This window comes from Macaca nemestrina, chromosome 10, assembly GCF_043159975.1.
Source record: "Macaca nemestrina isolate mMacNem1 chromosome 10, mMacNem.hap1, whole genome shotgun sequence".
NCBI lineage: Eukaryota > Metazoa > Chordata > Mammalia > Primates > Cercopithecidae > Macaca > Macaca nemestrina.
In genome coordinates, this window is record NC_092134.1 from 37,423,659 (window position 1) to 37,439,054 (window position 15,396).

At 37.7% G+C, this 15,396-nt stretch overlaps 1 protein-coding gene and 1 long non-coding RNA gene across 4 annotated transcripts in view; one reads left to right on the top strand and one right to left on the bottom strand.

Annotated features, from left to right (window-relative positions):
- The window catches only part of LOC105483672 (netrin 4), a 121,813-nt gene that overhangs the window by 58,650 nt on the left and 47,767 nt on the right, over positions 1-15,396 (top strand). For all 3 annotated transcript variants that reach the window (XM_011744644.2, XM_011744642.3, XM_011744643.3), the window contains exons 4-5: positions 6,821-6,947; positions 9,545-9,733. In XM_011744644.2, the coding sequence (XP_011742946.1) occupies positions 6,821-6,947; positions 9,545-9,733 (316 nt within the window). The remainder of the gene's footprint in view (positions 1-6,820; positions 6,948-9,544; positions 9,734-15,396) is intronic.
- Positions 13,128-15,396, bottom strand: part of LOC105483671 (uncharacterized) — a 154,995-nt gene continuing 152,726 nt past the window's right edge. The window contains exon 4 of the long non-coding RNA XR_011608954.1: positions 13,128-13,364. This is a non-coding gene — a long non-coding RNA (uncharacterized lncRNA). The remainder of the gene's footprint in view (positions 13,365-15,396) is intronic.

Sequence of the window (15,396 nt, forward strand, 5' to 3'; positions counted from 1 at the left end):
AGGAGGTCTTGAACCTAAAACATCATTCTAAAGCTAAAGGAATGAATTTCTACAGAAAGAATTTCAGGTTACAGCTTAGCTGGGGGAAATGAAGCCTTAAGTACTGGCTAATTTTTATTCTTTAATCATAATTATTTTTACCCTATGCCTATCTTTATTTTATTGCCCATGCTTTTTTATGAGCGGGTTTCCTCTAGTGTTCAAGTATAGACCAAAGAATAAGCAGTAAAACTTTTCATTTCTGCTTGCATTTTTACGATTTATATTATTGGGCAAGGGTTTGAAACACTCAGCCTTCAACCTATTTTGCCCCATTCTGACAGTAGGTTTCAGGCCTCCTTTTCACCAAACTCAATTATTATGCTTGATATTCACCATAGAACTTCTACTTCTGTTAAATTAAAACATGCAAACCTTTAATGGGAAAGGGCATATTTTATTCGTTAATGAAAAAACATGTTTTTATCACAATGCTTTCTATTCAAAGGTTGTGTTGTAGCATTTGTTGTGCATGTTTTTGTCCTGAATCAGAGCAGCAGGTTCTAACAGGCTGGCCCATTATTAGAATGTATTTCTTCTCATGAATAACAAGTGCATTATTTTAGAAGTTTAATCCTTTTCTCTAAAAGGGGCACACTATCTCTTTAGAAATTAATCAGTTTTTGCCTTCACTTTTGGTCTTCAATTGCTGTATAGCGTTGTTTCACTCCCTAAATTATGTGTCATAGCTATAGAGGTCCATGAATTGCTGCAGCTGCCAAGAAGGAGGCATTTTTCTCTGGTCCATAGAATAAGCACTGTTTGTATCCTCTTTTCACAAACATTTTTTTAAAGTTCCCATGATGGTCTAAGAGAATATTCATTTTCAATTGGAATTAAAAGTTGCATGGTCACGAATTGAAATAAAATCATGTATATAAATAATAATGGCACAGTATCACAAGGAAATTACTCAACTGATGAAATTCAAAGATTTCTGTGTACTTTGCCATAAAACAAATCTTTTTTTCATGAACTTTCATTATATTTTTAGTAGGACATGATCAACAGGAGACTCAAACAATAGTTGTTACTCTCTTTCTTGGAAAGCAACTGGGAAGCAAATTTTATCAGACATTCCTAGAATAATTTAGTTAATGTAAGTCCTTCAAAGCATTAGCCAGGTGGATTTTCTGCTTTTGTAATTCCATTATGGTCAGTGTCTGTGGTAAACATCACTGGATGATAAAGTACATCTTTATTTGAGAGGAGGAACTAGAATAACATTTAGTCCAAGAGTACTGTAGTTACAAGCAATAGGAAACATGCAGTAGAGAGAGAAGAAAGCTGAATGAGAGAAATAAAAAAGGATCATATTTATTTTCATTTAAGTATAGTCAATATAGATGAATGAAAGTCTGTCTTCAGAGACTATTAATGTTTATTTACTTTTCCATTTGTGTCACATTGGGTAGTTCCTGCAGGAAAAAGGAAATACTCTCCTAGCTCGTCCTCGTTTGATTTTCAGATGATTCCAGGAATGTTCTGCATTGGTGAAGTGGCAACAGGACCCAGCTATATGTCATTTAAGTCTAATCTGGGGGCTCAAAAAGGATTTTGGGTAGTTTCTGCCACCAAATAGTGTTTACAATACAGAGAAACAGGCCTTGAAATCATAGAACCTTAAGACTAGAAGCAACCTAAAAGTTGTTTAAGCCAATCTTCCATTCAGTGTTTAAATGTTCTACAACAACCTTGGTAAGCGTCCATCCCATATGCTTGATGCTGTCAATGACCAGCTTCCTACAACCTCCTGGCTGGTCAGTTTCCAACTCAACCACATGATTGCTGACTACTGAAAGCCTTCTGCCCCAAAAGGAAGCTCAATGAAAAAGCAGCTTTTCTAGGCAAGTCCCGTGTATCTTCCAGTTATGGATCTAAAAGATAATAATTTCCCCATTTCACCTCCCCCCCCACCTAAATTCTTATGTCTCTTGCCTCAAATATGAGGAAATAATATTTTCTCTTCCATGCCTATTTGGCTTTAATATATGATATTATCACCAAAGTGAATAGCTCCTAATGAGCATGCTGTTCCAGTAATTCCTTGACTTACTGGTTCAATGTGTGTATGAGTCCCTTCCTGTAAGATAAATGTGCTAAAAATGACTGGCAAGTGTGTTAATATTAGTAGCAAATAAACTCAATTAAATATGAGTGTGAAAACTTTTGACATTGGCAGAGAAGCATATTCTTAGCATAACAGGGAAGTTTATGGAAATCATAGAATGTCCAAAATTCTATTCACCTCCTGGGTCATTAGGAGTTGTAGCTTTGCTGTTAAGGTAAATTACTCATTTTTTAATTAGATAACTAGACACCGCTTTTCTTCAACTAAACCTTAAATACATAATCCCATTTTCCTGCTCCTTATCTGGTTCATGTTTGTATACCACACAAGAACTATGTTTAACCTATTACTAAAGTTTCCTTTTTCTGGGTTTTTTTTTTTTTTTTAATGAAGACCTAGTTTTACTTGCACATTTTTCACGAGCATCAAATAGTGGATGATCTTTCAAGCTTGAACAGCAACAGTTGTATCGCTGAGGAAGGATTTCTTGTTTCAAATTGTCTAGGTAATGATTTACAGCTATTTTTGGTAATTATCAAAATGACAGCTCCTTGAATTTTTCTGCATGCAGAAAAATTTGCTGGCTAGCATCTTTCAGACCCTGGGAGGTTCATCCCAATCCTTGGCATGTGGGATCAAGGGAACGCTCTGAAATCCTCACTGCAGAGGGAATTGACCTGTCCAACATTATCTTGTGATACATGTGAATGTTTGATGGGATAACTCTAAATGTCTGCGGACTCCTGAGGCCTGGGATTTGTGGCAGGATGAACCCACATGTTGGGTGATATTACGTATAAACCTTCGGCCTTCCAAGACCAAACCTGACAAATTGAACCTATGACGATGGTTGAGCTCCTTTGAAGAGGACTCACAGTACATTGCAGCATCTATCTTCATACAGTATTCAATAAACGGTTGCTAAAAAATGGAAAAGAGAGCCAGGGTGGGGGCTCATGCCTGTAATCCCAACCCTTTAGGAGGCTGAGGTGGGAGGATCACTTGAGCCCAGGAATTGAAGACCTGCCTGGGCAATGTAGTGAAACCCCATCTTTACAAAAAATACAAAAATTAGTCGGGCATGGTGACATATGCCTGTTGTCCAAGCTATTTGGGAGACTCAGATGGGAGGATCACTTCAGCCAAGGAATTCAAGGTGTCAGTGACCTGTGATCACACCATTACACTTCAGCCTGGGCAACAAAGCAAGATCCTGTCTCTAAAAATAATTAAAGATAAATAATTTAAAAATGGAGAGGATGCAAAAAAATAGTACATAAGATTAACATGCTTATATAACTGGAAAATCAGGAAAAAGAAATTAACAACCTTTTCAACTTCTGAATATTTTCAGAAAATACATGTGGGTACCACTGGTTATTATAAGGCATGAGCTGGGGGTAAAGCTGGAGAAGAAATCTTAAAAGGAGAAAGGGAAGAAAGAACATAACAGGCAAGATAGGAGAGAGGTAGAAAGAATTTTTTTTTTTTTTAAAGAGAAGAAAATAAAGTGTATTTAATATACCTTCCACATCATTTCCTTACTCAAAAATCTTCAATGGATCTGCATTGCTTACAGGATAAATTTCAGTCTCTTTAAACTAATGTTTAGTGTGTTCCGTGATCTGGATTGAACCTACCTCTCGAACACATACCTCTGGTTTATTTATTGACTGTCCCTGACTATTCCTTTAGGGTTTTTATATTCTTGTCTTTGCTCCCTAAGGAAAATCTCATGTACCCGTCAGGACACAGACTCAGGGACTACACTTAGAAGTTTTATATAGACAGCACTAATTGACCTTGTTTTCTATCATATTTACTTTACACCCCTTAACATTTTCCCTAATGCCCTCAGATAGAACTCCCTTAACAGTAGGAACTCTGACTCTAATTCTATCAGATTATTTATGTGTTTTTTATGTATGTTTTGCTTTTGTGTGTGGGGTTTTTTTTTTTTTTTTTGACATGTAGGATTTAGACAATTACAAAACTGTTTTTCCTACTAGTCTCCATTGTGCTGCTTCTGCCTGCTACATAAGGATGCCTTCATCTTACTAAATTCTTCAGGCTTGGAATATTTTTCCTACACAGTCATTTTTTCAAAGACTCCCTTTTCTTTGAACCCAGCATTTAGTACTACAAGTAAAACAAAGAATCATCAACTTTTCTTGAGAGTCTTTACAGAAATTTGCCACATAGAAGTTATTTGATTGGCAAGAGTTTATATTTTTTTCACGATGAGACAGAACACTGATTTTAAAAAGGTTCAATAAAAGTAATATGACTGAGGCACCTGTACTTCGTATACTTTATTATAAAAAATGGATAGGAAAAAAATCAGATACCCAGGAGCTAGGATGAAAAAAAATCTCATTTTTCAGAGCAGCAGAAGTTGAATTCCTGCAGCTCTCAAAATTTAAGTGCAGATTTGTCTTTCGAGCTTGCCTGGATGTGTGAATGGAGATTTGTAGTGAACCCTTATAACTCCATGGAATTTCAATATATAAACATTTCATATCACAGTCATGAAGAGAAGCCCAAGAAGGTAGACTATTTTAACTCAATTTATACTTGGGCATTCCGAGACCAAAACCAGTGAATGAATCTATAGTATTAGTTGCATTTCTATAAAGAAAATTAACAAAAATTTTTGCAACATCATCTTTTTTCAAAGAGCCAATTTACCCTTTTAAAAAAATCTATGTACTCACTAAGCCCTGAGAATTAAAAGAAATTTTATAATTTTCATGAAGCATGAGAACCTTACATGACAATACACTGAAATGAAATTTAGCAAGATGGCCGCCAACACATTGCTTATGAAATTTTCCAGCTAACTCTTAGGCGTCATGTTCACTCACACGCAGCCTTCAGTCCAATAAGGCCTGTGTGTAATTCCTGAACTTGGACATTATGTGAGCATAAGGCCCATAGCAGTCATATAGCACACTTGGATAATTGCACAGGCCATTTGCAGAGTGCCTCCACCAGTGGTAGGGGAAGTATTAAAAGAAAGAAGGTCCTGGATGAGATGACACAAGTTACTTGAGTGTTATCTTAGGTCAAGCAGTAGTACATCAGTGTATTGGTGTGGCTGTTTTCAGGTTTGTTGAACTTTACCTTAGGGACTCATTTTCATTTGGCCATGCTGAGTACATGTCATTTTTAGTAATTCATTTTTTGTCACAATTGAAATATTTTAGATGCATTGAAATAAACGTTGCTAACAGATTCTCCTTATACCTTGGTTCATTTTGTCTCCTTTTCCTGAAAAGTTTCTTCCCTTCTGTCTGTTAAAAATGCCACCCATGTGCCAAGGGCCAGCTCCAATCTCCACCTTTCTCTTATGCCCTCCACAGCTGTCAACCTATGGTGATTTCTGCATCTTTTGAATGCCAGCATTATTTTGCTTCTTAAGTATTTATTGTCTTGTTTATGTGTTATTTTCTTCTGTGTAACTCTTTTTTCTCCAGATATTATACATTTCATCTTTCTTAAATACAGAAGAGTTTTCTAATGCTTTGTGTACCAAACATGGCCTAGCATAGTGACTCTCCCTTGTAGGTACCCATTAAATATTTGTTGACTAGTTGACATAATTTGTTACCTTTATGTTACCTTTAACACATTTCTCAAGGAAAAAATATAAAACCTCACAGATCCACACTTATGGACCCCGTTCTGAGCTACTTTGCAAACCTTTCCTTTGTATAGTCATGACATCATGTAAATAAATAATCTTGGTACTGGAATGCATCTTGGTATTGAAATTCATTATAAGTCTTACTTATTGGGAGATAGTTCAGATGATTCCAAATATTAATTTTTAGAAGTTATCAGTGAAATAACACAAAAAATATTAAAATTCCCAATTTCTAAGAATTCCACTGAAGTATTTCTCTCTGGGAGAAATACTATTTTAATAAACCCTATACTACTGTGAACTATGGGGAAAAAAATGCCCAGTATATTAGGACAAAATGTATTCAAAGCCCTAACAATATACATATTTTGACCTTTCAATATCACTTCTAGAAAATACATTCAAAGGAAATAATTAAAGATGCACACAAATACTTAGCTACAATGATATTCATTATAGCATTGAATATAATATATACATATATTTAAAAACCTAAATTACAATAAAATAGATGGTCAGATAAACTAATTATACATCATACGGGGCACCATTAGAGTGTGTATTATATGAGAATGTTTAACAAAATGGAAAGATATTCACAATATATTATGTGAAAAAGGTTGTAAATATAATTTTTTTTGAATACTGGAAATATATGCTCCAAATGTGGATATTAATGTCATTTTTGCAATGAGATTATGGATTTATAAACTTTCTAGAATGAAGGTATGTTACTTTTGCATAAAGAATTTTTAAAAATTAAAGATACTAAAAACTTAGCCGGTACTTTAGAATTCAGGTGCTTGCTCAGCCAGTAAGTACATTAGAATTACTCTCTAGGGTCATATACCCTTCGGCCAAGAAACTATAGTACTTAATCTTTTGAATTTTTCAAAAGATTATAAGACAAACTAAAGAAAGCATCTCTCCTCTTGATTGTTAACTTCTTCAGAAAAGTGAGTGAACATCTTATGACTAAAGCCATTCCATGTGATGCGATTGTGGGAACATGTTCTTCTTTGGCGACATTTGTGCTCATAGCTCTCACTTGATGTTGCTTGTAGGTCCATGGGAAGTGTATGTGTAAGCACAACACAGCAGGCAGCCACTGCCAGCACTGTGCTCCGTTATACAACGACCAGCCATGGGAGGCAGCTGATGGCAAAACGGGGGCTCCCAATGAGTGCAGAAGTAAGTAACAAGCCCACGATATTTGAAAGCTTTCTTTGTAAAGTCAGCTTATCTGTGGAGTCCTTGTTGTCTCTAGAAACACAACACAAAGTGGTGGGTGACAAACACTAGACCCTACACAAACATAGCCATATCACTGCCCACTGAGGCTTCAGCCACTGAAAACAGTTGCTGTTCGTTACATTGCTAATGTGACTTTTTCGCCAAGAATATGTTCCCCATTTTCTTGGATACTTTGTGGGAGCTAAGAACCCTTTTATAATTTGACATAATAAAAATAGGAAGATGGCTCACACCTGTAATTTCAGCACGTTGGGAGGCCGAGGCGGGTGGATCACTTGAGACCAGGAGTTCAAGACCAGCCTGGCCAACACGGTGAAATCCTGTCTCTACTAAAAATACAAAAAAAAAGAAAAAGAAAAAGAAAAAATTAGCCAGGCATGGTGGCATGCACCTGTAATCCCAGCTACTTGGGGGGCTGAGGCACGAGAATCACTTGAAACCGGGAGGTGGAGGTTGCAGTGAGCTGAGATCACGCCACTGAACTCCAGCCTGGGTGACAGAGGGAGACTCTGTCTCTAAATAAATAAATAAGTAAATACATGAGTAAACACAAGAACATCTGATTCTGTTGTACTCTCATTGCTGAGATGGTGAATTATAAACATGAAAATAGCTATTTTGAATTCAGTTCTCAAAACTACCCAATAAAGCAGGTGGTGTTAATCCCATTATAGAGATCAGCTAACTGAGGCTCAGCAAGATGAAGTGATTTGCCAAAGTTAGTAAATGATAGTGGGGACTTGATCTCAAGTCTCAAGACTCCAAATTAGGTACTTTTCCCCATAATACCACATTGCCTTTTTTTTCACTTTATGATGCTTGAAATGAAAGATTAGATTTGAAATTAAGCCAGTAAGTTAAGAAGGAGATTTCCCTACAAGGACTAACTAGCTTGAGGTTTGAGGCTGGAGATTAAATAGGAAGGTAAAAATATGGGAACATGAGCCATTTTTTCTTTGCAATTTAAAATGTTCAGAGAAATGTGCATGCCCATCCCAATGTTAACACTCACAAACCTCTCTTTTACAAGGATTTAAAAGCAGGTTCCATGGGTAACATTGTGAGAAGTCTCTTCCCATACATAATTCAGAGTCATAACTGATTTGTTTTTGTTTCTAGGAAATGTAAAGGATTTCCTGTAAGAATAAATCTTAAATTATCTTGTAATATACTTAAAAAGATATGAATCTGGTCAGAATTTCATAACACATCAAGGAAACAATGAAAAACAATAGCACGAACATTTTCAAATACATTTGACCTCCAAAAATCGGGATTCTTATTCTAAATCACCAATGAAGAGAATCTAAAGAATTTATCCTGAATTCCTAGGGTGCCTTTCTGACTCTTTCCACATAAATCAGCTGCCTATCTAAATACATATAGAACACAGAGACATGTCACTTGATGCTATTGACTTATAATCTTAGAAATGCCTTTGAGGAATTGTTATATAATAAATACTGCAGGCCTCTTCTGTAAGAAAAATTGAGGCTTCAATAGGAGTCCACCTTCTACTCACCTGCTCAACAGCTGAAGAATAGTACTTCATGAAATCAAACTACTTGCCAAGTTCCTAGTTCCTAAGCTCTGTCCACCAGAAGCTCATGAGTAATGACCCTTCCAGACTCATTAGTAAGCATGAATTCATGCCTGCATCTGCAATATGAATGCTCATTTCCACTTAAGGCCTGACAATCTCAGCTTTTCTTAGCAAGGACAGGAGACCCACAGGATGACCCTTGAGAAGTAATAGGAGTGGGAATCGTGAAGTGTTACCAAAAGAGAGGGTAAAAACTGATGGTCACTCCTGTAATCTTTCCACAATGAATGTCAACCCCCGTTGGTAAGTTCATCATCATATCTTTGCCCAACTAGACAAATCTACACTTTGTTGACTTTCATGCATCTCCTGAAACTTTTTTTTTAAATTAACAGCCTATAATGAAAAACTGGAAGGCTACACAAGAAACTCTTTTAAAAAAAGTAGTAACCTATTGAAGTCAGGGAAAACAAGATAAATGGGGATGCAGAGGCTAGATTTCTCAATGGATGCCTTTCTATATTCCTTTGATTTTTGTATTGTTAACTACTCAAAAACTAAAACTAAACATTAACTATCGATTTATCCTATTTTTATTTATTTTCATTTATTTATTTTGAGACAGAGTCTCCCTCTGTCACCCAAGCTGGAATACAATGGCGTGATCTCGGCTCACTGCAACCTCCGCCTCTCAGGTTCAAGCAATTCTCCTGCCTCAGCCTCCCAAGTAGCTGGGACTACAGGCGTGTGCCACCACACCTGGATAATTCTTTTGTATTTAGTAGAGATGGAGTTTCACCATGTTAGCCAGGCTGGTCTCAAACTCCTGGCCTCAGGTGATCCACCCGCCTTGGCCTCCCACAAGTGCTGGGATTACAGGCGTGAGCCACCATGCCTGGCCAACTCATCCTATTTTTAACTACCTGATATGAGATAAGCCATGACTTTATTTTTACTTATTAGTGTTTCTCTCCACGCTTCTTATTGCCAGCCTGCAAGTGTAATGGGCATGCCGATACCTGTCACTTTGACGTTAATGTGTGGGAGGCATCAGGGAATCGTAGCGGTGGCGTCTGTGATGACTGTCAGCACAACACAGAAGGACAGCATTGCCAGAGGTGCAAGCCAGGCTTCTATCGTGACCTGCGGAGACCCTTCTCAGCTCCAGATGCTTGCAAACGTAAGTAACCTGTGGTTTCCAGAAAATAGGCTGATTTGTACAAGAGATGAATCTCTTTATCCTTCATTCTGCTAACCCAAGAGAAGGAGGTCATTGAGGTTCTCAGATAATAGACTCACAGATATCAGTTAATTTCTTCATTAATAAGAGGCAAGAATTTTCAACCTGTTGGGTGAAAACAGTACAATATTCATAAAAATAATTTCCTTTCTCACTCTCCATAAAGTAAAATTATTTCCTGTAGCACCACATTTTAGAAAACAAGATGAGTAATAAAAGAGAAAAAAGAGTGATGGAGAGGGAGAGCTATTTAAGATCTTAAGACTTTACTTGTGAGGAGAAGGTAGACAATAAATAGACTCAAGCTGATGAAATAAAGGGTGGTTACTGCACTTGGGTTATTATTTTACCTTAACAGTGAACTTAAACATGAAAAAAGATTAGTTTTGGTTTCCTTATAAATCCATTTTGATTGACACTGCTCTAATGTATCCTCTGTATCATAACTAATTTAGGAAATCATAATAATTTTATGCTCTCCCCAAAATACTAAACTCTTATAGCATGGGTTCTGCTTTTTTGTTGACATAACTCTGAGAGGAGGTTTATTACGGTGCCTTATGCCTGTAATCCCAGCACTTTTGGAGGCCAAGGCAGGCGGATCACTTGAGCTTATAAGTTTGAGACCAGTCTGGGCAACATGGTGAAACCCTGTCCCAGAAAAACTACAAAAATGAGCCAGGCATGGTGCTGTGCGCCTGTAGTTTCAGCTATTTGGGAGGCTGAGGTGGGAGGATGGCTTGAATACAGGAGGCGGAGGTTGCAGTGAGGTGAGATGGTGCCACTGCACTCCAGCCTGAGCAATAGAGCCAAACCTTTCTAAAAAATTAAAAATTAAAAAAAGAAAAAAATGGAGAGAGAGAGAAAAGGAAAAGAAAGGAAAGAAAAAGAGGTTTATTTGGAGAAAGAATAGAATTTGAAAAGACCTACCCAATTCATAGGACACTATCTGAAATATGTGAATATAAAGGGTGAATGCAGAGCTTATGTAAATGTCAAATGTGGATGAATAGCTCATCTAACCACATCAGTATTTACCCTCTATCAGCTCAGAAATCATCAGATAACAGAAGCCACTCAAGGCTATTAATGGAGATTGATGATCATGCCCTTCCTTTCCCTAGCAAGGACTCCATGTTCTAGCTCAAAAACAGTGACAGGAAGAAAGCACTACAATGGGAAACAAGCATTTAAAACCTTGGGGTTATTTGTGAGTTTGTTAAAGGAAAAACTACATTGCTCTTTAAAAATATTTTTTAACGTCAGGGAGAAGATATCAACGTGCAATTTGAATGGGCTTGCTTGTTAAAAGCTTTTTCTCTTAAATAGTGGCAGATAAAATATAGTACTGCTCACTTTCCACACCAAGCACCAAATGTGGATTTGTGACATAATATTTCTCCCAGCATCCTGTTTTACTCCTGCTCCTTGTTTGTACTCAGACTTTGTAATATTTAATAGGTTTCAAACAGATGTAGATTCAATGCCTTCACTGCCAGTTGCCAGCTGTGTGACTTTATGCCAGCTGTTGAAGCTCTTTGGACTTCAGTTTCTTCATATGTAAAATTCCTACCTGTAGTGTAATGAGAACTATATGAGACAAAGTGTTTATATAAGATAAAAGGGTTAGCACATTGCCTGTCATAGAGTAAGCCCTCAAGAAATGAAAACTAGGCCAGGTGGGGTGGCTCACATCTGTAATCCCAGCACTCTGGGAGGCTGAGGTGAGAGGATCACTTGAGCTGAGGAGTTTGAGACCAGCCTGGGCAACAGAAGAAGATCCTGTCTCTATTTTTAATATTATATTTTAAAATAACAATAAAGAGGCTGGACGCAGTGGATTACGCCTGTAATCCCAGCACTTTGGGAGGCCAAGACGGGCGTGTCACGAGGTCAGGAGATCAAGACCACCCTGGCTAACATGGTGAAACCCTGTCTCTACTAAAAATACAAAAAATTAGCCAGGCATTGTGGCGGGTGCCTTCTAGTAGTCCCAGCTACTCAGGAGGCTAAGTCAGGAGAATGGCGTGAACCCGGGAGATGGAGCTTGCAGTGAGCTGAGATTGCGCCACTGCACTCCAGCCTGGGTGACAGAGCGAGACTCCATCTCAACAACAAAAAATAAATAAATAAAATAGCAATAAATAAATAAAACTGAAAACTAGTATTATAATAACCGTCATGTCCTATAAGCCAGAAGGTGGAAAATAATACTATAGAGTGTCTACTCTTCATTGATCAAAAATACCTTATGTTAAAGATAATTACCTCCTTAAAATCTGTAGCTCCTTGGGGCCTAAAATATAGGATCCTAATCTCCATGTGCTAACAAAATGGTTTGCTTATAATATTGCTTCAACCTAGAACATATTTAGTCCTGACACCATTTTGTACAGAATATGTTTAAATGAATAGATATATATATGTGTGTATCCCATAGCCTCAGACCACTAGTAGAAATGTCTAAAAATGAGAATGTATGAACTACTAAGCAGGTTATCGGAGGAACCCCACCTCTGATATTCACGTGGGTTCTTTTCTATTTCCCTAAGCGTCTCAGCTGGTCTGAGAAATAAAGAGAAAGAGTACAAAGAGAGAGAAATTTTAAAGCTGGGTGTCAGGGGGAGACATCACATGTCGGCAGGTTCCGTGATGCTCCCCGGGCCATAAAACCAGCAAGTTTTTATTAGTGATTTTCAAAAGGGGAGGGACTGCACGAATAGGGTGTGGGTCACAGAGATCACATACTTCATAAGGTAATAAAATATCACAAAGCAAATGGAGGCAGGGCGAGATCACAGGACCACAGGATGGGGCGAAATTAAAATTGTTAATGAAGTTTTGGGCACACATTGTCGTTGATAACATCTTATCAGGAGACAGGGTTTGTGAGCAGACAACCTGTCTGACCAAAATTTATTAGGCGGGAATTTCCTCATCCTAATAAGCCTGGGAGTGCTACAGGAGACCAGGGCTTATTTCATCCCTTTGGCTTCGACTGTAAAAGACGCCCGCCCCCAGGGGGCCATTTATAGACCTACCCTCAGGGCGCATTCTCTTTCTCAGTTCCTTGCTGAGAAAAAGAATTCAGCGATATTTCTCCTATTTGCCTTTGAAATAAGAGAAATATGGCTCTGTTCATCTGGCTCACCAGCTCACCGGCAGTCAGAGTCCAAAGTCTTATCTCCCTTGTTCCCTGAAGATTGCTGTTATCCTGTTCTTTTTTCAAGGTGCCCAGATTTCATATTGTTCAAACACACATGCTCTACAAACAATTTGTGCAGTTAACACAATCATCACAGGGTCCTGAGGTGACATACATCCTCCTCAGCTTACGAAGATGACGGGATTAAGAGATTAAAGACAGGCATAAGAAATCACAAGGGTATTGATTGGGGAAGTGATAAGTGTCCACGAAATCTTCACAATTTATGCTCAGAGATTGCAGTAAAGACAGGCATAAGAAATTATAAAAATATTAATTTGGGGAACTAATAAATGTCCATGAAATCTTCACAATTTATGTTCTTCTGCCGCGGCTTCAGCTAGTCCCTCCATTCAGGGTCCCTGACTTCCTGCAACACAGATAAAAGAGGAAAGAAAAATAATTTGTCGTTAACTTGGATAAGTTAACTGACTTGTAGGGCAACAGGTAACAGTTTCAAAAAGATACTGTTATATAGCATTTCCTTGAAACAGTACACTCTACAGTATACCTAATGTGTTCATGTATTCATTCATCCAGTTACTGTTTATTGAACACCTCCTATGTGCCAGGTGCTTAAGATGCATCAGAGAACAAGACAAAGATCCCTGCCCTCAAGGAGCTTATATTCTGATAGAGGAGACAGACAAGAAATATAATAAGTGAAATATACAGTATGTGAGAAGTTCATAAGGGCTACTATCATCAAAGAAAAAAAAATAAAACCAAGAGAGAAGGGATCCAGGGAGCCAAGGGCTTGGGGTGGGAAGAGGAGTGGCAGGCTACAGTACGGGACAGGATGATGAGGGTAGGCCCCAGCACTGGGAAGGTGAAATTTCAGCTAAGATTTGAAGACAGTGAAGAAGTTTGCCAAAGAGTTAACTGGGGAAAGAACATTCTAAGGAGAGGGAATACCTAAAGTGAACATCTTAAGGCAGGAAGGTGCCTGATGTGACAGAGGAAATAACATAGCAGTGTGGCTGCAAATAAAGGTCAGTGTGGCTGCATCAGAATGAGAGTTGGGGGGTGTCAGGAGATGAGAGTAGAGAGGTGACTGGGAGGGGAGAAAATATAATATGTACGATGGGCCACTGTAAGCTCACCAGCTTTTACCTGGAGTAAAATGATGAGTCAGTGCAAGGGTTTTCAGCAGAGAACTGGCATGATCTGACTTAGTTTTCAAAAGATCGCTCTTGTGTTACACAAAGGCAGCTCAAATCATATTGAACTTGCACTTTCGGCACTCAGCTTTAGTTGAAGTGAGCAAGCAAACTAGTGATTCTCAAAGTGTGGTTCTTCGACCAGCACCATCAGTATCACCTGAGAAATGTGTTAAGACTTGCAAATTCTAGGGCCCTGAGACAGATCAACTGAATCAGAAATTCTGCAAATGGAACCCAGCAATCCGAGTTTTCACAAGTCCTTCAGGTGATTCTGATGCACAGTGAAGTTTGAGAAACACTAATCTAAATAAAGCATACCCCCCCCACCCCCGCCAAATTTTACATTGGTTAACAAAGTCAGTTTCTAACATTTTACTAACATTTGAGCCTCTTCTATGTGCTGGTGTATCAAACAGCTAGTCACTTCCATTAGAATAAAGAGTAGAATACCAGGAGGAATAGTGCAAGAAAATGTTGAAGGTTTGATTGGGGCTAGATTTTAGAGGGCCTTAACTGCCAACCTAAAAATGTTGGTATTTATTTTCTAGGGTACTGGGTGCTATCACAATAATTCAATTGGTATACTGTGATATATTTGCAATGTATTTTAATGATGTATAGCTCAGATTAATTTCAAAGCATTGCATATTATTCATTGCATTTTACTTTACTGATTTTTAAATTGTTTGGCTTTGTAAAGTCATAAGATAAGTAAATGTACAAAGAATTAAAACAGATAAAGCCCTTTCATAGTGCCTAAGTCTGACCAATTAAAAAGAGAAAAAAGAAAAGGTTTACTGTCAAAGTTGGAGTCAAAATAAATACCTTTTTGTTTATTTTTAGTTTTGTTTTTTGTTACTGTTCTATGTTCAAACTATGGCTCATATTCTTACTAAATGTAAAAAGGCCACCATCCCTAGCTTTTAAATCCTAGAATGCTCATAGCTTCAGAGTTTTATAAAAAGAGTATGAAAGAAGAGTTAGGAAAAAAGTGACCTCTTGTTAGTAGTGACTATTACTTATACAGCTCATCTAGAGACTTGCGCAAAACAAGTTTTATAGGTGTTCGTTCCCAAACTACCCGGTCTGTGAAAAACATAAGCAAATTGTGAGAATGCTGCTAAAATTAACAACACACATGACTTTTTATTATTGTTTCAATCCACGAAAATGAGCATTCATCAATGGACTTGATCAGTTAGAATATTTTTTAAAGCTTATTCTTTCACACGATA